The sequence below is a fragment of the Scomber japonicus genome, chromosome 20 (genome assembly GCF_027409825.1).
Source record: "Scomber japonicus isolate fScoJap1 chromosome 20, fScoJap1.pri, whole genome shotgun sequence".
Classification (NCBI taxonomy): Eukaryota; Metazoa; Chordata; class Actinopteri; order Scombriformes; family Scombridae; genus Scomber; species Scomber japonicus.
In genome coordinates, this window is record NC_070597.1 from 10,496,480 (window position 1) to 10,521,871 (window position 25,392).

Sequence of the window (25,392 nt, forward strand, 5' to 3'; positions counted from 1 at the left end):
GTACTACATCACTTATAATACTGCAGTACTTTTACTGTAATACTGCATACTACATCACTCATAATACTGCACTACTTTTACTGTAATACTTTAACTACATCACTCATAATAATTATGTACTTTTACTGTAATACTTTTAACTACATCAAGCTTATAATACTTTTTTACTGTAATATTTTAACTACACCACTCATAATAATTATGTATTTTTACTTCAGGATTTTAAACTTGTAATTCAGTATTTTTATATTGCTATATTGTTTTTTACTTACTCAAAGGATCTGAACATTAACATTTAGTCCATGTGGTGGATGTATATTTGCGGTGTAATGTCCCTTTAAGAAACTGCACAGTCACATGAGAGTGTGTCATGTGATTATTGAACTGAGAGTCAAAAAATAGCCTTCAGACAGTCCATCCTTGTGCTCTGTGTGAAGGTTTTGACAGTAGGAAACAATACGACATATATGTGAGCATTTGGACTTGTTGCACCAGACCTGCTAGGTAAGAAAAACCTGTCACTGTTTCTCATATAAATAAAAAAGTCATTCAAAACCTGCTAGCTTTTGTGTTAGCCACCTAGCTTGCTAAGCTACACTGACTGTGTTGTTTTCCTTTGGATTAGCTGCAGCTCTAACATTAGCTCGCTAATTGCAATGACCTGTAAAGTTGCTTTTACCTGTTGACACATGACTCCTATATTTTGTGCAATAGGTGAAAGAGTTATTGGAGTATTTCTTTGTATTTTCTTTCAATAAAATGATGATTCATGTTGTGTTTTTGCTCTCCATCTTTTTTTCTTTTTTTTTAGGTTGGAAGAGGAGCATGCATCACAGTCCTCTTTGTTAATATCAACTCAACAAGTCAGCTTTTGACAATGGTAAAGTAAAGTAAAAACCTATTGTTTCATATTTTAGTTCAGTTTTAATGCATTTGCTGCTTTGGAAAGGTGCTTTCAATCCCATTATTTTAAAGAATGGGGCAGAGCTTTTGTCTTCACACATCAGTCAGGTGTCTCTATGAACACATGTCCTCCATCACTACATTGTTAGTGCATTATGAAGGGATCTTTTTATAGTCAGTATGAATAACAAGAATGATTATAACAAGAAAAACAGGTCTCACTGTTTATTTTGGCTCCTTACTGTTGCTTTAAGATAGACTTTAAAAAATGTGAACCCATCCTTTAAGGATCAGATAAGAGCGCCTGCATTGAAACATGTTGTTTTGAAGCAGACTTTCATATCTGATCCTTAAAGACAGGAAATAGCTGGACTCCTAAAATACTTTATAGAAGATTTATGTGTCAAAAAAATGGCATTTTAATACATAAGGGCAACCTGATGCTCCTATAAATCACACTGTAGTTCATTTTTATTTTATAAAAACCATCTCACTTACTTCTGCTATATTTATTTACTTTTATACATGTATTTTCTTATTATAATGACCTTTGTCAGTAGTTATATTTATACATAGAAACAGGGTTATTCATCTCTTTAGAGGACTATAAATATTTAGTAAATTTGTGGATGAAAAGGCAATGTGTGTGTATTTATTAGGTGGTTTTGCAACAGTTGATTCTTGAGCTGCAACAATTACTCAATGAATCCATTAGTTTCTGAATATTAAATTAAACTGCAGCTATTTTGATAACTCGTTCATTGTTTTGAGTCATCTTTTTACGAAGGTTTTTTTTCAAAATGTTCTGATTCCAGCTTCTAAAATGTGAACTTTTCTGGTTTCTTTACTTTTCTGTGTCAGTAAACTGAATATTTCTGGGTTGTGGATTGTTGGTTTGGGATGAAATTAGACTTTTGAAGGTGTCATCTTACACATCTAACACTTACTAGGAAATAGTAACTTGAGAACATAATCTATTGTAAAACTGCAGCCCTGAATTCAACATCCTAAGTAAATATACTAGCAGTAAGTGAAACAGAGTGCAAGAGCTTTCACTTTTCTTTTTTTTTTTTGAAGCTTTGCAGCGATTTTAATCTTTTCTTTCTTCAGTCTTTTATCAGCTGCCACATTTTTGCAGCTTTATTGACTTGCTGATGTTGCCTCATGACTTCGTATTTGTACAGCTTTTGCTTATGAAAGATGTTTTTTTAAATGCAGCTGAAATAATAAGCTCATCTGTCTTTCCTTTAATGCAAAGTAACACTTCTTGCATTGTGCAGTTACTCAATAGATAATGAGTGCCAGAGGAACTGAAGCCCTCATGGGAAACAGTATATTTGTTATATCTAGAGGCTTTTGGTTCTGTACTATCTGCTGCTACTACTATGAAATGCCTGAGATATGTGTGCTATAGATACATTAAACGGACACGAACATTACAGCAAAGATCTGCGTTTGTTCAGTGTGGAAATCTGCTTTATCAGCTGGAATGCTTGCAGAGCTGCTGCACATACTTACACAATATCTTACTAGTTTCTCACAGACCGAAAGAAACACAGAAACCAAGAAGATAAGATAGAATTTGTCGACAATAGATCAGGATTTTTTTTGTATAAAATCGGTATTGCTTTTGTTGACGGGCTCTGTTTTCTCCCTGTGTTCAGACCCTGCAGATGGGGATCCTGTGTCTGGCTCTGCTGGGCCTGAGCACAGCGTTAGTTTGTCCCGATGGAGGCATGTGTGAAGAAAAAAATACCTGCTGCAAGAACACTGTGGGAGGATACGGATGCTGTCCACTACCAAACGTGAGTTATTGATGAGCGACTCGTTCACATTAAGACACTAGTAGCGCTCGTTACTGTGCCTGTCGCTGATACAGTTGAGTTCAAGTGACTTATTTGCCATTTGCAGAGTGCAATGGAATTCCTGCACGGTCATTTAATCAGTAGTGGAGGAAGTATTGCCATTGGATATCAAGTAAAAGTAGAAATACCACCATGTAATTATAATATTAACCTTCCTGTCGTCCTCCCGGGACAAATTTACCCTGTCTGTTTTGACTGTTCCTTCCTTCCTTCCTTCCTTCTTTCCTCCCTCCCTCCCTCCCTCATACCTTCTTTCCTTCCTTCCTTCCTTCCTTCTTTCCTTTCCTCCCTTCCTTCCTGCGTCCTTATTCATCCCTTCCTCCCTCCCTCCTTTCCTTCTGTCTTCCTTCCTCCCTCCTTTCCTTCCGTCTTCCTTCCTTCCTCCCTCCTTTCCTTCCGTCTCCCTTCCTCCCTCCCTCCCTCCCTCCCTCCTTTTCTTCTGTCTTCCTTCCTCCATCCTTTCCTTCCTTCTTCCTCCCTCCCTCCTTTCCTCCCTTCCTCCCTTCCTTCTCCCTCCCTTCCTTCCTTGACTCGAGGACAACAGGAGGGTTAAAACAAACTATTAATGAAGTAAAAGTAAAACTATTGGCAGCAAATGTAGTTCATGTGAAAGGCAACAAAACAGTGTTAAATGATATTGTGATTTATTACTGATGCATTGCAGTGTAAGCAGGATTTTAATGTTGTAGCTGGTGCAGGTGGAGCTATCTTTTCTCTTCTTTATGCTGTTGTGTAGTTTTATCTATAACATCAAATTTTATCACCTGATTAAATATTTTATGTATAAAATCAAAGTAAATTGAAATGTAGAGGAATAAAAAGTACAATATCCCCCTCTAAAATGTAGAGAAGTACAATTGAAATATGTAAACATGCAACTGCATAAAATCCAGATATTATACATTACAACTTGAAGGGATTCGTTATTCTCTTAGTGGTAGGTTGGGAGACTTCAAAAGGATGTGGCAACCAATTATTTCTTTCTTGAAACAGGATGTAGGACAACCTGAGTAGCACAGGGTGGGCGGGAGGGAGTTATTATTTATTTCTTTTATTTTAATAAATGTATTTATTTACTTATTTTTTTCTCCCATCTATTGTTTTTCATTTATTTACTTATTTGTAGGACACCTTTGTTACTTATATTACAAATAATGAAGCATTGCATAAACCAAAGATGGATGTATTTTTGATATACTGTCTGCTTCACAATAAAAATATTTGAAACTAAAATCCAGATATTATAAATAAAACAGAAGAAAATATAAGAGAAAAAGACTTCAGGAATTAAAAAAAAAGAAAACAAAGGAAATATCTACAAAGAGGGTGGATCACAAAGGAAGCAGAAATATTATTAATAACCAAGAAGGAGCAAAAAATCATCACAATAGTTTTATACAATAAATGCAGGATGTTTGGTGTGTGCAGGTTTAAGTCGAGTCAGCACATGAATTATCTGAGTTTCTCAGTTAGAAGAATGTAGGTCAGATAACACATCACCACCAGGTCGCACACACAGTCCAGGTTACATCAACTGTCAGCATAAATTTTATGGTCTGAACTTCATTGTGCCACAAGGGTGGAGTTAATTAATTAAGGACAGTTAGATACACATGATATATTACATCCAGTATAATTTTACAATAAGAACAATATGACAATGTAACAAAAAACAAGATTTATGAAGTTTATGTTGGGTGTGGAACGGTACAGCTCCACACCCAAAAGTTTGGGGATCCACATAGTTTAGAGTTACTGAAAAGATCTGAAGCATTAATATGTTTTAAAAATAAATTGTATAAATAAATAAATAAATATGTTTAGAAGATTTTAATACTTCAATCAATCAATCAATCTTTATTTGTGTAGCGCCAAATCACAACAAAGTCATCTGAAGGCACTTTACACATAGAGCAGGTTCTAAACCGAACTCTTTTTTAACTTTTAAGAGACCCAACATTCCCACATGAGCAACAGTGGCAAGAAAAAAACTCCCTTTTAACAGGAAGAAACCTCAGGCAGAACCAGCCAACATGTACTGTAATGCATATAGTATATATACAATACTATGCATATTGTACATGTTACTGTTGGTAAAATATGAGAATGTGCAAATATGATTAAAGATGGATTTGAATATAGAGAGAATTTACATTGACCTCATTTTCATCTGTTTTTTACTTGCAGTTTGGTTCAATAAACCTTTTTCCATCTCCATCTATCTCTTGTTTTAATCTCTCTTTAGGCTGAGTGCTGTTCAGATCACCTCCACTGCTGCTTCGAGGGGACGCTCTGTGATCTGGACCACGCCAGATGTGTTAATAAGACAGTTTCTCTGCCCTGGATGACCCGACTCCCTACCAAACAGGTCCTTGCTCATGAGTTGACTGTCTCCTGGTTTGTTTTTATGACCTTTGCTCTTAAAATCGATGATGCATTAAGTTCTAGCACCCAGTGATCGTTTCAGCAACTTCAAACTTTAGACATGCAAATGAGATTGTTAAGAGAATGTAGGTCAGATAACACATTTGACACCATTAGCTTTGCTCCATTTGCAGATTGTTTATTCTCATCTTTCTTTACTTACACAAAAAGCATACACAACGAGTTCTGTTTTAATGAAGTGAACTTTTAGACCTGAGCATGTAAAGGTTATTGCAAATTAAATGTAAATGACACAACAGTCAACTGCATAATTAAGATTATTAGTCCAACAATGTGGTTCAGAGCAGAATATCTTTACAGCTTAGTTACCTGATTGTCATAATGTGGACTTTAATTGTGTGCTGACGATGATTTATAGTTTTAGTAACCTCCTTTTGACTAGTGTTACCACAAGGTCCACATTTTAATGGTTAAATTTCAATCAATCAATCAATCAGTCAATCTTTATTTGTATAGCGCCAAATCACAACAAAGTCATCTCAAGGCACTTTACACATAGAGCAGGTTCTAAACCGAACTTTAAAGAGACCCAACATTCCCACATGAGCAACAGTGGCAAGAAAAATAAGTCATAAGTTGCAAATTCATAAGTTGCATTTTCATCCACCTGTTTTTGTTCTCATTTCCTCTTTGTGCATAAAAAAACCTTGAATGGAAATGTTCCTATTTAAAAGTGCAATAGAAACATATCTAGTGATGAGGAGACTGTAATGCTCCTTTTTTAACACTATTTTAAACTGTTTGGCTGCTTTAAATGACTTCTTGTGCTTCAAACATGGCAGTGAAATGGCTGGCATTGACTTGTTTTCTTTGGGGGTTTTTTTTAACCTCCGGTCATTGGTATGCATCGGATGTGCTGTCTGCAGCTCAGCGAGGAAGTAAAGGCAGTCATTTGTCCGGACCAGGAGTCTGAGTGTCCGGATGACACCACTTGCTGCCAGCTTCCTGACGGCTCCTGGGGCTGCTGTCCATTAGCCAAGGTAACGTACATGAGCTCACCCTCACACACATTCTCACACATACTAAACCCACTGTCACCTAAAAGCACCGGCTCAACAACAAGCAAAACACCCCCCCCCCCCCCCCAAGCACTTAACACCAAGAAACATTTTACATGGTCTGCTGCTTGTGTGTCTAGTCATTGTTATTTGAAAAGTCTTAAACATCTTAAGTAGGGCTGTCAAACGATTAATTTTTTTAATTAACCCTCTTATATGTCACGAGAGAAACCTGGCTGGCACCCTTTTTAAAAAAAAAAAAAAAAAAAGAAAAAGAGAGAACTTCCCCACACACGGCCACAGCGAAACCGTCACAATTTGTACCATTTTTGAGCTAATTTAGAAATCTTCTTTTACCCTTCACACTAGACAATAAGCACAAAGAGCTTACTTTGAATAGAAACATTAAATTTTCCAAATCATCTTTTATACTGGCGAAATACAGCCTTTAAAAATTGTACTTTGTTTGTAATACACTTGTAACCCTGTGTCCGTCTTTTAGCATTCAAGCTGTGCATCTACACTCAGAAAATGGTGTCATTGACTAAAGAGAGTCCTAACGGTCGGGAGTTATCTTCCTCTCTCTGCAGGCGGTGTGTTGTGAGGATAAGCGCCACTGTTGCCCAGAGGGAAAAACGTGTGATCTTACTCACTCGAGGTGTGTGTCTGCCTCACAGGAGTCCTCACCCTTGCTGGTGAAGCTGCCTGCCAGAAGGAGGGGTAATAATCCAGGTGGGGAATTCCTCATTTAGCATTTTAATTGCCTCTGCTTGCTTGTGGGTTAACAAATCATCCAGTTTGGTGATCATTAACTGACCAAAGACACACTTTAAAAAATGTCTCCACAGCTGTATGCTGATGATAATGCACTAATAATTAATGACTATATTTCTGTCTGTTGTCTTCATGTTTCTGCAGCTTCTGCTGTGGGTTCAGTTCATTGTCCTGGTGGGAAAAGCAGCTGCCCCGACAGTTTCACCTGCTGCCTGCTAACCAGTGGAGACTATGGCTGCTGCCCCTACCCTGATGTAAATATGACTTTGTTCTAATTATTATTGTGGTGAAATAATAAGTAGATTAACACAGAGATTATCTACAAATTATTGGAGGATTTACTGTTTTTATCTGTTTTATTGAAATTTATTTATTTGGATAAACCCCTTGAGATGCATCATCTCATTTTCAAGGGGGTCCAGACATATAAACAGTAGGGCTGTCAAACGATTAATTTTTTTAATTGAGATTAATCGCAGAATTTCCATAGTTAATCACGATTAATCGCGTTTTGATTTGCATGTTTAAAATCCTGTTATTCTACATTTCAAGGCAGTTTTAAGCCCATAATGTAAAGCATTTCTTACCAGAGTGTCTTAACTGGGAATCAATCATGGCTCTGCTGCGACTCCCACACTCCAAAATGCTCCTTTGGTGGAGCTGAGGCTCGCTTGGCTGCACCTGGGTGTTTAGCATGGAGGTGCTAACTCAAACTCGACGTACTCCGGTGGTAGTTAAACTCCGTTTGACACAGGTTGCATTTTACTTTTGACTTGTCAACTGAACCGTCTCAAAGTTTTTTAAAGTTAAACAAGCCGTTCAAAAGTCCAGTAGCTCTCTTACTTTCCATCAGCGCGGTAGGTTTACTGCAGGAGGAGCCGTCTAGGGGTGAATAGAAGGGATAAAAAGGCTTGCAACATTAAAATGCGATTAAAAAAAAATGTATGCGTTATGGATTGCATTAATCTAATCACGATTAACGCGTTAACGCTGACAGCCCTAATAAACAGACATTGATTCAACATACAAGCATAGACTAGACAATACAAAAGACAACAAAATAAATAAATAAATAAATACAAATACAGAAACCAAAAACAAACAGAAAGAAGAGAGAGAGAAAAAAAAGGACAAACCACAGTAACATCATGACGACATCAGAACAAAACAACCATACACACAAAGGCCGACACTGAAACTGAGACAACAGATAATGAATACAATCACCAAATCAGAAAGTTCATGCAGCTTCAATGAAAACAAGAGCAAGCCAATTTAAGGTGAGAAGACAGAGCACGCTTAAAGATAACAAATTATATCACTAAAAATTAACTAACCCAGTTGGTTGGATAAAACATCAACTTGGGCACTTTTGTAGACTACACAATCAGCCAATTTAATTAAAAAGTAATCATAATAGAAATTGATCATGTAACACTGTTGTACATACAATATTTGTTATAAGACCCCAGTTTGGCTTCGAAAAGTAACATTTTTTTTGGAATAATATTATATTTCATCCACACAGTCCATCATTTAATGACTATATTCTGCGTTAGTTTAAGTGCAATTTTGGCTGAAAGAGAAGCTACTGATGCCAGATCATCTATTCCACTCAACCACAGTGTTTAAAATGTGTGATTTTCTGTCACCAGGTTATCTGTAGTTTGTGTAAACCTTCCTCATTGTTACAGGTCCTTATGTCTCTTAACTTTACATTTTAATCTTCATTTGCACTCTATGTCCTTTTTAATGATTTTAAAGCTAATCATTATTTTATGCTGCAATCTTATATTTAATGCTCTATTCTAGCATTTTATTTCTCTCTTTCTATGTTTCTGTACTTTGTTTTTATTATTAGTGTGGGGGGTGGGGGGTGGGGGGGTTAATTGTATGTTTTAATGTTTCTCAAATTGCATGTTTTTCTGTTTTATGTAAAGCACATTGAGTTGCCATTGTGTATGAAATGCGCTATATAAATAAAACTGCCTTGCCTTGCCTTGCCTTGCTAGTAAAGGTATTTAAAGAAGGGTTTGGTAACACAAAACCACAACCCTGAATAATAATCAGAAGGCATTCAGTGTTTCATAACTGTAGTTAAAACTTAATAATTGATTTGATAAATACCTTTTCCCCCTCAATTTCTATCTTTAGTCAACAATCAGAGATTAGAATCTGCCCACAAAATAAAATCAAAAACACAAGCTTATTAATATGAAAACCCCAAAACACACAAAAAAGGAAATGTTACTGCTTCATGACCAATTCTGGATGCATTACTAACGTTTTTACGATGTGAAAATAGCCCTTTTGTAGCGTTTTGGCGTAGCACCAAACAAACGATGGTCATTTTTATTTTTGCTACGTTGGGTCATTCATATTTGTTCTATTTGTAATTCTTCTAACGTACGAGGCATGAGGTTTCTTTGAGAAATATTACACCCATTACAGAATTAAAGAGGCGCAGGAATGCTGCACAAGTAATAACCCGCCTGTTAGATCAGTAACATTTAATATCACCCATTAAATCACTGTCACAGCATGGGTCTCACATCCCTGCCGACATGCAGAGGCAGCGGCAGAGTTACAGTCATACGCTGTGGTTTTAATGAAGCCACATCTTTGTTATACAATATGATATAATACCTACCAGGAAAAGAAACAAATTACCAAGTTGTGTAACTATATCAGACAAGAGAGAAATAAAAACTTCTCGTTGGTGGATGTGAAATGTTCAGTTGGCTCAGATCATGTACAGACTGGTACAACAGCACAAAGTCAACTGCTCTTTTTTATCAGGAAGCTTTTGTGTTGCTGCTTAGAAATCTGAATTCTTCACGATTCAATGCAAAATGATGAGGATTTAATGCAGGGATGTCAAACATGCGATCCGTGGGCCAGAATCGGCCCGCCAAGGGGTGCAATCTGGCCCACTTTCCTTCCTGTGTTCCTTCCTTTCTTCCATCTGTCCTTCCTACTTCCTTTTATCCTTTCTTTGTTCCTTCCTTCCTTTCTTCCTTCCATCTGTCCTTCCTTCTTCCTTCTGTCCTTCCTTCCATTTGTCCTTCTTCCCTTTCTTCCTTCTGTCCTTCCTCCCATCTGTCCTTCCTCCCTTTCTTCCTTCTGTCCTTCCTCCCTTTCTTCCTTCTGTCCTTTCTTCCATCTGCCCTTCTTCCCTTTCTTCCTTCTGTCCTTCCTCCCTTTCTTTCTTCTGTCCTTCCTCCCTTTCTTCCTTCTGTCCTTCCTTCCATCTGTCCTTCCTACTTCCTTTTATCCTTTCTTTGTTCCTTCCTTCCTTTCTTCCTCCCATCTGTCCTTCCTCCCTTTCTTCCTTCTGTCCTTCCTTCCATCTGTCCTTCTTCCCTTTCTTTCTTCTGTCTTTTCTTCCATCTGTCCTTCTTCCCTTTCTTCCTTCTGTCCTTCCTACCTTTCTTCCCTCCTTCCTTTTGCCTCTTTTTCCTTCCTTCCCTTCTTATTTCCTTCCTTTCTTCCTTCTTTCCTTCCATCTTTTTAATGATCCGGCCCACATTAGCTGAAATTGGTCTGTATGTGGCTCTTGAATGAAAATGAGTTTGACACCCCTTGTGGGAGCATTTCAACATGGGTGTTAGTGGTGAATATGCAGCAATACTAACTTATATGTTGCTTTGGGGATTTTTTTTTTTATTGGATTGGGATAAAGATTCATGGTGTGAGACAGAAGCTTTCAGAGGTAATGGCCCACAAATGAGCAACAGTGTACAGAATGTGCCTGCAGAAAATCATGCAATTATGTGCAAAAAGAAAAAAAAACCCAGCCAATTTATATTGTTTGACTCACTCTGTGTTTGATATTTTCTTCATGCTCAGGCCATGTGCTGCAGTGATCACGTCCATTGTTGCCCTAGCGATACGACATGCGACGTGGAGCATGAGATGTGCAAGTCTGGTGAGATGCAAGTGCCGATGTTGAAAAAAATCCAGGCTCAGAAGATCTCGAATGACGGTAAGGAGTTATCGCAGTATATAAAATGTCATGTCTATTTGAGATATATGTATTTACATCACAGGAATAAAAAAGATAAAAGTCCTGGAAACAAATGCTGATCATTAAATCCTCTGTCTGTTCTGTCTTTTCTTCCTGTTAGTTGTGTGTCCAGACCAAAAATCAGCGTGTCCTGATCAAACCACATGTTGCCAGATGTCCAACGGCACATATGGCTGCTGTCCAATGCCCGATGTAAGTGACTCAAGTAATACAGTGGAAGTTATGAATAGTAATATCTACCAAACCAGCTTATGTGAGCACTGTTGCCAATTTAACAACTGTCTGTCTTTCTTTTTTCTTTCTTTCTTTCAAACTTCTTTCAAACTTCTGTATCGACTTTATTTAAAGCACTCAGACAATTTAGACACTTTTTCGGCAAGGTCCACCACATTTTTCAGTGAGCGCTCATGTGATTAGAGCGTGAAACACATGGATCGAAATACTCGGACACGAACCAAAAAAACTGCTCAACTTGGAGCTTTTAAAAGCATCAGTTCAGCCTCATATTGACACCGATCGTTACTTTTCTCTTCTCTTCCAGGCCGTCTGCTGTTCAGATCACATCCACTGCTGTCCTGCAGGCACAGAGTGCGACCTGGCTCACAGTGCCTGTACGTCGGCCCAGGGAGAGACATCCATGGCCATTAAGATCCCCGCAGCTGTGAGAGAGCTGGAGGCAGTACAGAGCAGAGGTGAGAGTGTGACAGTCACCATCAGCAGGGGGAATCCAGCCTGTCTAAAAGAGTTAGCGACTGTGTTTACTAGCATGGCACCAGGTTTCTGATCATTCCTATCAATTCAGGTTATGTAGTAGATTAGATTAAATTAGATTTCTTTATTTGTACCCACAGGTATAATTTGGCTGGCAGTGAGAGACATTCATGCAAAACAATACAATAAATAAAAAACAGTAAAATAGCTACACAATTCATCATCATCCCCATCATCATTCTATGCTGCCTCATAAAGTGCATTTAATATGTAAAGTGGCTACCCTCAAAGAGCACGGCATAAAGTGCATAAGTGGCACTCATCATCATATCATCATCGTCATCATCAACATAGTAATTAGTCAGTATGATAAAAAAATATGATGCTAAAAGATCTGATGATGAAGTCTGGCTTTGGTAATGCAGAACACACACAGCATGTTGCTCTTACAGCTAGAAACCAAAGCTGTGTTTACCCTCTGAAAAAAAAGAAGCTGAGATGTTGAGGAACAGAGATAATTTACAAACCTGGATACAGTTTCGATCATGTACACAAAGATATGAATAACCAGGTTTCTCACGGCCCACGTTAAGGCCATAACCCGAGTACGATCACAAGCAAGGATAAGACTCAGAGCTGCGATACTAATACACAAGTAAACACACTAAGACACACACTGCATACGTCTGGAGGCAAGATTTTCCAAGATCCTGCTGAGCTAAGTCTGTAAATATTTAACCACCTTTTGAATTGGTGTCTCCAGCAACGAGATTAAAGGTTTTGTATGTTCTGTTGATTATCCGTTGCTCTCAGAATTAACTGTCAGCTCAGTGGAGTTGATTTAGGCTTTTTGTTTAGTTTGAAGGGGAAGTTACTGTTGCTGATAAATTTGTATCCGGATGTTTTTAAAAAAAAAAATCATAGTCGATCCAGATATTACATATGATGACTTTTCCTATAAAAGTTATACAGTAGCTGTCTGGTTTCTGACTGTGACACTGTTGATGTTTCTTGATAATAGGAATAACAAATAAGGGCTGCAACAATTTAATATTTTTCAGTACATTATATGTTTCATTAATTGATTCATCCTTTTGTCTATAAAATATAAGAACAAAAAAGTTGAATAATGCATTTACAGAGCCTGAGGTGATGCTTTCAAATGTCATCTTTGTGTCTAAAGCTACAGTCCAAACTCAAAATGATACAATTAATATATTTTAAAAAGCTAGTTTAGTTGTTAGCTTGTTGGTTTTCTGTAATTGAATTGATAGTTTCAGTACGGTAACTCATTATATAACAGTACACCGATTAGAATAGTTTTTATATATATGTGCATATTGACAATAATATTCCTGCTAATCTTTCAGTCGGTGCTGTTCCCTGCAACGACTCTGTGGCCTGCGCCGATGGAAACACCTGCTGTAAATCACTAGACGGAGAATGGGCCTGCTGCCCCTTACCGAAGGTACCAACACACTGCTGCGTATAAATCACACGGTGTTTGGCTCTCTGTCCAGCTGCACAGAAGTGATTACTAAGCTCATGATTTATTTCCCGTCTCCAGTGTTTTGACTTTGAGCTGTCAGAGATTTCCACACACAGTCTCTCCCCCTGATGGACCGTCTCGTACTTGTTCAGTTGCACTCAGAGAGAATTTGTTTTGTCGCAGCACTCTGCCTCATGTGTGTGTAGAGTTAAAGGTCAATATGATCATTTATTCAGTCTTGGCATATATTCAATTTCATTGTCTTTCATTGTCTATTAATGGAGGTCATCATCAGTTTTACAAAGACAGTTATTATTAAAACTGTTCAGAAGAAGCAGCCCATAAATTAATCTTGATACTTTGCCTCATGTATTAATTATTTGTTTCTCCTCCCGACAGGCCGTATGTTGTAAAGACCACCTGCACTGCTGTCCTCACGACACCATTTGTAACCTGGCAGCTTCCACGTGTGACGATCACGCAGGCAACGCAGTGGTGCCCTGGCTCCAACACCAACCCGTCTTCCCCTTATTAACCGATAACAGCAAGTGTGACAAATCCACATCGTGTCCAGGAAAATCCACCTGCTGCAAGACCGTCACCGGAGACTGGGCCTGCTGTCCGCTGCCTCAGGTAAAAGAGTAAACCAGTCAGGATGCTGTGAAGGACACTGGTCAGCTTTTTTCTAGGGCGGTTTTAATACGATAGACGTGTCAAGTCACAACTATCCTGTATTTTTTTACACTCCAGGTCTGTATTTTATAATCTGGAGCATTGAGTGAAGTCTAATCTTTACTGGCAGCTATTCAAACCACATAAATCTCCTTTAGAAGTTTGACACACATGAGTAGTATATTGATCTAAATGTTCAACTCTGTATCAAAATTTAAAGTCCGCTTTCACTCAAAAATGTGTTTTTATTTCTTCATGTTCCATAAGTTGGATGTTGTTCTCTTCAGTGTGCAGAGTGATGTACGTGCTGAGTTTGTTTTTACATTCAGCTGCTGAAAATGGAAAGTTTCTGTGTTCACTGTAAATCTGAGTTTAAGGCGTGTACGCTAAAGAGTGATTCATGACATCGTAAGTAGTTTGGAGCCAGTTGTGGTGGAAACTTGAAGCGTCCAGTACACATAAACACTGAGAACGGACTTTACATTGAAGGATGAGAGGCATCTTGCATCCAGCAGTTATGAATTTTGAACCTTTTGAAATGAAATATATTTGCATATTCGTAGGTTCTGTATTTTTAAGGAAGGAGAAAGTGAAGAATTAGTTTAATTTAATAAAAATTTAATTATTATTCAAAGCAGAGTATTTTATGTCTAAAAACATGTCTGGAGGGCATCTTTAAATTATAACCAGCACTAAAGTTTCCTGTGTTTGAGCTTTCAGTTATTTATTTTATACATTAAACTTAAACTGTGTTAGTGCTGTACTTTTAATCAGTAGCTTTTCTTTTGATCAATTAATTGACTAATGACTGAACCTCTAATTTTCTTATCAGCCTTTCTGTTATGATACAGTACATTCTTTAAGGACAGTTCTTGGTCTGTATTTATATTCAGGGGCTCTACTAGAATATCTTTGCATAATTTCCAGTTAAAAACTCCTTATGTAGTATTGGATGTTCGGCCATGTTTAACATAGACATCCGACAGACATTATAACAATATATATGACATAACCACTAAAACCCAATCACCCTGTCTGCTCTCTGTTTACCTGCCAGGCCGTTTGCTGTGACGACCACGTGCACTGCTGCCCTCACGGCACCGTGTGCAACCTGGAGGCAGAAACTTGTGACAACATGTCGGGTTTCTTACCGTCCGTCCCCTGGGCGTCAAAAATCCCCGCTCTGACCTCGGAGCTGCAGGAAGAGAAGTGTGACAAGCAGACCATGTGTCCTGGAGGCACCACCTGCTGTAAGAAGAACTCTGGGCAGTGGGCCTGCTGCCCCTTACCTCAGGTCAGTCTCTTCCCCACAGTTAACCCTCCTGTTGTTCTCAGGTCAAGGAAGGACAGAAGGAAGGACAGAAGGAAGGACAGAAGGAAGGACAGAAGGAAGGACAGAAGGAAGGACAGGAGGAAGGACAGGAGGAAGAAAGGAAAAGAGGAAGGAAGGAAGGAAGGAATGGAGTAAGGACGAAAAGAGGAAGGAAAGGAGTAAGGAGGGAGGGAGGGAGGAAAGGAGGAAGACAGGAAGGAAGGAAGGAAAGGAGTAAGGATGAAAAGAGGAAGGAATTTAGGAGAGAAGGAAGGGAGGAAGGAAAGGAGTAAGGAGGGAGGGAGGGAGGAAAGGAGGAAGGAAGCAAAGAAAGAAAGGAGTAAGGACGAAAAGAAGAAGGAATTTAGGAGAGAAGGAAGGGTGGAAGGAAAGGAGGAAGGAAGGAAGGAAGGAAAGGAGTAAGGAGAAAAAGAGGAAGGAAGGAAAGTAAGGAGGGAGGGAGGAAGGAGGGAAGGAAGGAAGGAAGGAAGCAGGAGAGAGCAAAGAAAGAGGGGAGGAGGGGAAGAAGGAAGGAAAAATTAAAGAAAGAGGGAAGAAGGAAGGAAAGAAGGAACAGTCAAAAGAGATGGGGTCTATTTGACCCGGGATGACGAGAGGAGGGTTAAAGGGCTCGTCGAGAAAAAGGCAGCGGCAGTAAAAACAAGCTTTTCTTTTGTAATAACAGTGTTGATGGTTTCTGTCAGATAGGAGATCAGGGTGTTAAATCTTCTCCTGCATTCAGTCATAAAACATCATCATCTAAACAGATGTTAGTTTTTTTTGGACAAAAGAAGAGCTAGAATATATTAGTACTGCAGGCATTCTTTAGGTTATATGTCATGTTTTTTGGATGTTGCGTTGCATAAAATTTCACAGACTCCCTGCTATATATTTTTACATCTGTTGAACTGAAAATGGAACCATAAGAGGGACTCCTGCTGGCATTTACGAGCTCTTCAATCTGTTTCCAGGCCGTGTGTTGTAGCGATCGCGAGCACTGCTGCCCTAAAGGCTACAAGTGTAATGTGGCCGAGCAAAGTTGTGACAAAGTCGGTGACCGCAGCTTGCCCTGGCTCCAGAAGATACCAGCCCTGCAGAAAGTTCTCATCCAGGCAGCAGTTGGCAGTCCAGCTCGGACGGCCAGGAACATGTGTGACGCCCATACCAGCTGCCCCAAAGACACGACCTGCTGCTTCATGAAAAATACTCATAAATGGGGCTGCTGTCCCCTGCTACAAGTGAGTTTTGACTATTTCAAGTACTTCACATATTCAAAAGTGACTCTATATCAGAGTTGTCTAACTCATTTTCATTCAAGGGCCACATACAGACCAATTTGATCTCATGTGGGCCGGATCATTAAAAAGATAGATGGGAAAGAAGGAAGGAAGGAAGGAACGAAGTAAGGAAAAAAGGAAGGAAGGAAGGAAGGACAGGTGGAAGGAAGGAACGAAGTAAGGAAAAAAGGAAGGAAGGAAGGAAGGACAGGTGGAAGGAAGGAACGAAGTAAGGAAAAAAGGAAGGTAGGAAGGACAGACAGACGGAAGGAAGGAAGAAAAGAAGGAAGGAAGGAAGGAAGGACAGATAGAAGGAAGGACCGACAGACAGGTGGAAGGAAAGAAGGAGGGACAGAAGGAAGAAAGGGAGGAAGGACAGGTGGAAGGAAGGAACGAAGTAAGGAACGAAGTAAGGAAAAAAGGAAGGTAGGAAGGACAGATGAAAAGAAGAAAAATAACACAGGAAGGAAAGTGGGTCGGATTGCACCCCTTGGCGGGCCGGTTCTGGCCCATGGGCCGCATGTTTGACACCCCTGCTCTATATGAAGCAGCAGAGTAACTCTTTCTCTTCTTTTCAGGCAGTCTGTTGCGATGATGGAAACCACTGCTGCCCCAGCGGTCACACCTGTGAACCCCACCACTCCTCCTGCTCAAAAGGCCCCAACGTTATACCCTGGTTCACCAAACTGAGCGCCCTGACAGAGACGGGCTCCGTGACAGATGTTAAATGTGACGACAAGAGCAGCTGTGCTTCAGGGACGACCTGCTGTAAACTGGAGTCAGGAGAGTGGGGATGCTGCCCTCTGGTCAAGGTGTGCACATCACTGACGACAATGTGTTTAACCCTCCTGTTGTCCTCAGGTGAAGGAAGGGAGAAAAGGAGGAAGGAAGGAAGGAAAGGCGTAAGGAGGGAGGGAGGAAGGAAGGAAGGAAGAAAGGAAGGAGAGAAGGAAGGAAGGAGGGGAGTAAGGAGGGAGGAAGGAAGGAAGGGAGGATGGGAGGAAGGAAGGATGGGAGGAAGGAAGGAAGGAGGGAGGAAGGAAGGAAAGGAGTAAGGAGGGAGGGAGGGAGGGAGGAAGGAAGGAATGAAGCAAGGAAGTGAGGAAAGAAGTAGGGAAGATGGGGAAGAACAAAGGAAAAATTTAAGGAAGGAAGGAAGGAAAGAAGGAACAGTCAAAACTGGCGGGGTCAATTTGACCCAGGAGGACGACAGGAGGGTTAAGTAACTGTGAGGAAAGCTCTGTCGGGTTTAAAATGCATAAACATCCAATTAGTTAGTAGTCTTTTTAAAAAGCGTTGATGTTTATTGGTCATTTTCTCAGAAATCAAGGTATAATTGACTGCATGGCTTACGACAGACAATTACCCTACTGTACCCAACATGAATAAATGTACTGTAGGTCTTTATTAAGGCATTTTTGTAAGCTTAGTCCTTTAGTTCACGCTGGAAAATCCTACTTTGTTTTGTTTTTTAGGGATTACAAACAAAAATAACAAAAGTAGAGCTGCCACAACCTTATTTTAATTTTAATTTTTTTAATTTTTATTTTTTTTAACTAATCTGTTAATTATTTTCAGAAAATGGTGAAAAATAAATGTGGCAGCTGATGAAAGTACTTAAAGAAAGAAAAGATTTGATCGCTGCAAAGCTGAATGTGTGGCAAAGCTTGAATAAAAGCTTACACACTGTTTCACTTACTGCAAATATATTTATTTATTATGTTAAATTTAGAGCTGCAACTAACTATTATTTTCATTATCAACCTTTTTCTTGATTAATCAGTCGGTTGTTTGGTCCATAAAAGGTCTGAAAATTATGAAAAATGTTGATCACTGTTTCCCAAAGTCCAAGATGGAACCTGAGAGGTTTTCTTTTGTCCTGACCAACGGTTCACAACCCAAACATATTTATATTACTGTCATAGAGGACAAAAGAACACAGAAAATAAATACATTTGAGAAGCTTAAGAACAGAATTTGGACTTATTTGCATAAAAATGACTGAAATTGATTTATCGAATACTAAAAGAGTTGGAGATGAATTTTTGGTCAACTGACTTGTCATTGCAGCTCTAAACAAAATACTTTGTATGTTCAGTTGACAACTTAAAATCCTTCACTGAAAGATCCAGAAACCATAAATATGTAAATGTTTTTCATTACCAACGTGTAACTGCTGGACAGCAGATGTTTCCTCTGTCCATTGTCGGTGTTTATGTACACTGGAGGCTTCAAGTTTCCACATCACACTTGTGTAAGCTGCATAATGGACAACGATCGATCCAAACCAGTTAAGATGTCACAAATGATGATTGTTGTACATTTATTTAACTGAGATTTAAGGTGAGCGTTGAGAAACTTTCCTCCTTCAGCAGATGAAAGTGAAAACAAACTGTGCACATAAATCAATCTGCACAGAGACGAGAAGGACATCCAACTAAAGAAGCAAGATTAAAAACACATTTATGAGTCAAGCAGGGCTTTAACATTGCGGTTAAATTCACAACCCCTACCATGGGACAGCATTACTTGCCACACCATTAACTGTTAAAGCAGTTAATGCGTAAATGTGGTTATAAAACGATTATATCTGACGTGTCATTCTGTCTGCTCTCCAGGCCGTGTGCTGCGCCGACCACGAGCACTGCTGTCCTCAGGGCTACACCTGCAACATGCAGACGGGCACGTGCGAGAAGAAGGAGCATGACGTGCTCATCCACACCCTCCCTCAGAGCAAAGTGGTACAGTCCAAGCCGGGAGACCTAGAGGTAGACGCGGACGTACCATGTGACAGCACGGGGGTGTTTCACTGCCCCAAGCAAGAAACGTGCTGTAAGACCTCAGCGACAGAGTGGGCCTGCTGCCCCGCACCCAGGGTACGTTCTTACACCACACATCACTCTCTACTCTCACATTTTCTTGTGGGGTAATTTGATTTTGTAAGTATTATAGTGACATCATTTGAAACGGTACCTCTTCTGGCCTGATCCTCGGCTCGGGAATGTAGATAATGTGACCAGTGAACATTGTGTCACATGATCCACTCATGTTAAAGCTTTGCTGTTTTCTGCCTGGTTGAACCGGCTATAGTCCAATTTAGTTTTCCTTTTTTATCGTCCCATATTCTTCCATACATCATTACTCTTAGAGGGCAGCCTGTTCTTCACATGCCTGGAGAGTAACTTGCAGCAATTTAACAACATAGTATCATTGTTTTTTTTGACAGGCTGTCTGCTGCTCTGACTCCAAGCACTGCTGTCCTGCTGGATACTCATGTGACCTGCAGGCTGGAGGTTGCACCCAACAAACTCAGCTGACCTGGGACATTTTCTTTGGGGACAGAAAGAAAGACTTTGTCCCCCGTGGACTTTAACCCACTAAGAGGTGCACTGATCTTTGTCACACTACAATCTGTTACATCCATCTCCCTGCTCATGTTGTCTGTGGACAGTGAGGGCTTTTTTTCCCCCCTACAGTTCCTGTTTGCTTCATCATTCATGGGAAGTGCATTCACCAAGTTTTTGCACTCCAGAGTAATTTTGGTGGTAGTTGTGAGGAAGATTTGGCTTCGGTGCAACACATGGAAAAATACCCTGAATGCTACAAGAATAAAGTGAGGCAATTCAAACTAATGTTGAGGTAGAACCACTTGAAAATACACTAAAATATATGTTTTTATTTCAACATGAGTCATCTTGAAGTGAAAAATACTGCACAGGAGTATTTTCATGTTTTGCACCTGGCCAAAAAAAAAGAAGCATCATCACCCTCACTTAATGGAAATCATACTTTATAATAAATGTACATGACATTTAACAACTATGGGAAGTATAGCAAGGCTGCACTGCACTGCATTGCATAGTGTCATATAAACAATAAAGCTGGCATTTTTGTATTTTTCTTATCATCAACAAATCTCATAAAAAGACCAAAACAGACATGTTGGTCCATCTATCAAAACTTTGACATCCTCAGCTGTCTGTGTCTCTGGGTCACAAAAAAGGCTCAATAATACGAACACTGCTGAGAACTGAAACATTACTGGAATAGAAGTATTCAGTGTGTTTTTCTGGGACTATTTTTCTTGGTAATCATAGTAAAATAAATGCTGAAAATGCTTAAAAAAAAGAAAAAAAAACAACTAAATTGAATTATTACATTGATGCAAACTTTTGACTGACTATAATTTCAACAGGCTCAGTAAATATCCCCCAAAGTTAACTTAAATGCATCCAAGTTCAATAGCCGCTCCCTTTTCACGATCATCTGTGCACCAGAATATTTCAGGGTTTTGTCGACGCCTTTCATAAAATTTGGACTTGACTCAAACCTGGAGTCGGGTCTTTGTTACTTAGAACCACAAGGACTCGAGAAGATCTCCACTTCAGAGTATTTCCAGCAGCAGGACAGCCTATGTGGTTTTTAGTGAAAATAACTACAAATATATGTATGTTCATGGTAATAAAAGGGTCAATTGATTTGTTTTTGGGCAAAAACGGAGCTCTGTTACCCAGAGGAACACGATTTATTGAGCTTCAGATAAAAAGAAAACACTAGTAGAATCAATTCATGGTTTGTTTTTGGTGTTTTTGTGGGATTTGTTGACCCGTCGTATCCGTTATCAGGAAGTTAAAGGTGTCTGTGTCCTTTTGAATATCAGACAGCTTCATGGTTTTTTGCTATTTTTTGATTTTCCTTATTATTTGAAGTGAGTAATTGCCCATACCTGTTCCATTTCCTCTATTAAACATAGAGTAACATGAATGTACTCACTGCCTTACTGTGAGCAAAATTAAATTGGGGATTAATTTAAGATTAATGCATCATATTTGGTATTAGTAGTCATTTGCATTCTCACACCCTCTCTTGATGAGGAAGCAGCATTTCCATTTTCCCCCTTTTTTTAAAATTTGCTTAAAGGGCACAAGTTGATGACTGTTAATCTGCTCGTATTAAAGGGAGCAGTTTTAATTAAGTCACAACTGATTTTTCTGTATATTATTATATTATATTTCATCTTGATCTTTTCTGTGAATTAACAAGAAGTTGATAGCAGTGATTGGAATAGTGTCTTACTTTTAATGGTTAAAGCAAACAAACAATGACGGACCATACAAAGAGCTCGTGCCTTCTAATATTTCACTCTTTAAGAGGTGCTGGTTGGTCAGTGTCATACGTCCAATTTCTGCCTGAGGAAAAGTCTGTCAATCACTGGAGAGGAAAAAATATGCTTTCATTTTGTGTCTTGGACAGCTGTGTCTGGATTTCTCTGAACGCAGCCAAGAAATAGGAGCCAAGTACATCGTAATGTCATGAGGAAACAAATTCTGGGCTCGCTCCATCACCAGAGAACAAAAACCTCTTGAGACGATACCATGTGTGTGTGCTGAGATTTTTAACTGAGATGAACTTCAAGATGAAATGTTTATGTTTGACGAGCAAATCACAGTCAGTTTCCAGTCATTGATCCATATCGTCATCGAGTCTTTTCATTCTAGTTTTGGGAGCTTCCAAAAAAACACCGAAGGGAGCTCTTGAAGGTCACAGGAATACTGCTCTTGAAACGTGTATTTCATTAGTTTTGCTTTGTTTTGTTTGAAGGCCTCAAAAGTGTTTAAATTGTAATTTTATCAGAATGACTTTTTTGCAATTTAAGATTGGACACATGCTGAAATAAAATGTGAAACGTGTTGATAATTTGCATTGATTCCAGACTCTTCTGTCAGCTGAGTCAACGTAGTTTAATTTCCATTTGTCATAGCCACTTTTAGCTGCTTGTCTTTTTTGTTTGTTGTTGTTGTTGGTTTGTTTGGTTTTGTCCCCCCAACCCCCGCTGTGATTTGGACAAGAACATTTTTTGCAACCTTTTTAAATTTGAGAAGGAGGTGAAATATTCCAAGACTGAAATAAAGTTCTTCGAAATATCAGTTTGGTGGGTGTGATAATTAAACTCCGTGAGGTCATCCTTGAAGTTTATCAGTTGACAGGATGTGCAGACACTCACACAGCAAGCCCACTCACTTCCTCCGTCCCATATCCTCTTACCCCCACCCCCGCCTCCCTCTCCCTTGTCATCATAAAGTTGTTGTGGCGACCCGGGTAAATACACGAGGAGGCCCCTCTGTCCCACTTAACAGTCAGCTTGGCAGCTCAACACTGCCAGGCTGATACAGGAGCTCAACTTCATCATCTGCCCCCTGGTGGCCACAAAGAGCCCCCTCCGCTTGAGATGAAAACAAAAGGGCAACACATGCTGTCTCAGCTCTAAATGGGGTCAGATATTCCGCTCCTGTGTGGCTCCATTGTTAAAGATCTCCAGGACAGTTATTTATGTGACAGCTCTTCAACATTGACTGCTGTCTTTGTTCGTAGGCAGAGCTTTGGTAGAGCATTGTCTGTTCTCACATTGAATTAATTTAGGAATTGCTTTGAGCTGGTAATTTAAAGGCATACTCCAGTGATTTAGTAGTGCATCTCAATAAAGCGACTCCTCTAAATCAAGGAGGAGGATCGAGGATTTGCATTTGACAGATCTAAAAAAAGGTCACATTTTTTTTAAAAGAAGGCCAGATGACTATTGCTAAAGAAAATGCTTGTTACTACAGTTCCCATAATGCAGCTCAGTAGCAGCTAGACCGTCCTTGCAAACATCCATAACTTTCAAACTAAAACAAAAACAGTTTTAATTCAGGTTTTCTCTTTTTAAATCTATAGTCTCTAAAACTAAATTAAATTAAAGGATCAGTTCACAATTTAAAGAGGTTTTTCTTGCTGTAATCATTCCTCCTGTTGTGCTGAGTGTTAGAAAATCCCTTCATATTGTGCTTTCAGTTTAAGTAATAGAGGACAAAATCAATCCTCATTTTGTGCAAAAACTGAGTCAAATCAAGAGAATATCTTCCAAAGTTCCAGTTGAATTTCCTTGGACCATATTTCTGTTCTTTTAAGTAAATTTTTCCATAAAACAAGGACTGTGGATTTTGGCTCCCATTACTTACATTGTAAGTGCATTATGAAGGAATCTTCTAATAGTCAGTATGAACAGGAGGAATGATTACAGCAAACTTTTTCAGTGTCTCAAACTTTTGAAAGCTCCTTAAAAGCCAAAGAGGGCTATACAACTGAGTAGCAAACCTCAACCTGTGATTAATAAACTGATTTTCATGTGTAAAATCGGAACAGTGCCACCTTAAAAAGTTTGATATTTTGAGATATTTGGGGGTTTTTTTTGTTGTTATTGTTGCTAGGAGATAGATACCACACTCTTATATCTGTCTGTTAAAATAATGAAGCTACAGTCAGCTGCTGTTTAGCTTAGTTTAGCATAAAGAGTGGAAAAAAGTGAGAAACAGCAGACCTGACTTTTGTCCAAGGATAACAAAAGCTGCTTATCATCATCATCATCATCATGTTTGAACTATTCCTTTGGCCGGGTGCAGTGACAGGCGAACCCCCCCTCCCTGTTTTCATTCTTTATGCTAAGATAAACTAATCGTCTGCTGGCTCAGGCGTCACATTTAACAGATTAACTAGAGTCTTTCCATCTAACTCAGCAAGAAAATTGTGTTTATTTTCCTCAAAATGTTTAGTTTAGCTGTTCGTTGAATCAGACTGAATAATAATTTGAGGAAACGTATTTGGTTTTATTGCAGATATACACCATTTTTAAAGCCTTCAAAGTTCCTCATCAGCATTCGTATATAAATCAATCTTGCTAATTAATCACTCTGTAAAGTGAAAGAGACCTGAAGAGGCTCAAACTAGCCCGGTGAGGCTTTTCAGTTCTATGTATAGCTGACTTGACCTACCAACTGCACAGAGGACTGAAGTGACAAAAACCCATTGACGCATGAGCAAACTTTCTCCTCAGCCTCACTATTGGTCAGTCACTGATCCCATTCAGATGTTGCCAGGGAGAGGGACCCTTCACCCCAAATCACACCCATACACCCACCCACATAGGCACTCTCACACTCCCTCTTCTGGTATTTTGCTAATTCCCACAGGAATGTATAGATTCCAGTCATCTCTATTTGGGACAGCAAATGTTTTGGTGGAGATGAGATTGCATTGATGAGTCGGTGCCAATCACCCGAGTGTAAAAACAACAGCGATGTTAGCAGATGTTATTGGGGGGGCTTCCTTCTATACTAGGAGTTGACTACACTTTGAATCAATCCATTAATATAATATAGAAACATGACAATTGATGGAAAAGTTGCATAATACTCACCTTTGAGATGTTTTAGGGATAAAACATGCAAATGTGTTACTGCAAATTCCATCACAACCAAATCTGATTTTATTATGGCAAATAAAATGTACACACTGATAGTTTTCTACATCTAAATCAGAGGATCCATTGTTGAAAAGTATATTTAATTGTACCTTATTTGAGCATACTACTGTAAGTATACTTGCATGTGCACCATTTTTTTCTACATTTTTAACTACTATTTTGAGGTACCATTAAATTTCAATTATTACAATGAAGTGTATTGAACTGACTTTTATGAAGTAATAGTACACCTGTATTTAGATTAGTGTATTTAAATGTACAGGGACAAAATTCAAGGTTACAAAAAAATTGCGTGAAATTAATGGTTTTGCATGTTAAATACAATTTACATGTGAAATGTCCAAATTCCAGCTGGGCCTTTGTGATATTACATGTAAAGTTGTTGTTTTCATTTGTTCTTTGTTACATTTCACAAATATCTGTAGATGTGTCTGTATGTGTGTGTATTATGTGGCATGTTTACATCTCAACGGATTTTTCACTTGTGTTAAATTCACAGCATACTTAAGAAATGGCCATAAATATGCTGATAATACATCTGAACATGTAAAATGCACTCAAACTACATTTCAAGTATTTTTAAAGGAAATGGAACAAAGTTTATTTAAATACGCTTAATT

The 25,392-nt window shown here is 38.9% G+C and overlaps 2 protein-coding genes across 3 annotated transcripts in view; one reads left to right on the forward strand and one right to left on the reverse strand.

Moving 5' to 3' along the window:
* Positions 1-25,392, reverse strand: part of ptprea (protein tyrosine phosphatase receptor type Ea) — a 424,624-nt gene that overhangs the window by 85,832 nt on the left and 313,400 nt on the right. The gene's annotated exons all lie outside the window — the stretch shown is intronic.
* grnb (granulin b) lies at positions 393-22,371 on the forward strand. Of its 2 annotated transcripts, XM_053340802.1 has the most exons (18): positions 393-504; positions 812-880; positions 2,568-2,708; positions 5,014-5,136; positions 6,080-6,193; positions 6,802-6,943; positions 7,130-7,239; positions 10,835-10,970; positions 11,113-11,204; positions 11,554-11,704; positions 13,094-13,191; positions 13,612-13,845; positions 14,942-15,178; positions 16,168-16,434; positions 17,052-17,285; positions 19,092-19,349; positions 19,700-19,857; positions 21,727-22,371. In XM_053340802.1, the coding sequence occupies exons 2-17, from the start codon at positions 878-880 to the stop codon at positions 19,844-19,846; spliced, it is 2,487 nt and encodes an 828-aa protein (XP_053196777.1). In that variant the 5' UTR covers positions 393-504; positions 812-877; the 3' UTR covers positions 19,847-19,857; positions 21,727-22,371. The 2 variants fall into 2 exon arrangements, with proteins under 2 accessions (XP_053196777.1, XP_053196776.1); XM_053340801.1 differs by lacking the exon at positions 21,727-22,371 and having other exon boundaries at positions 19,700-20,230.

Coding starts and splice junctions, on each gene's coding strand:
- grnb (XM_053340802.1), top strand. Junction 11,705..13,093: donor GGAGGCAGTACAGAGCAGAG/GTGAGAGTGTGA, acceptor CTAATCTTTCAG/TCGGTGCTGTTCCCTGCAAC. Junction 17,286..19,091: donor GATGCTGCCCTCTGGTCAAG/GTGTGCACATCA, acceptor TCTGCTCTCCAG/GCCGTGTGCTGCGCCGACCA.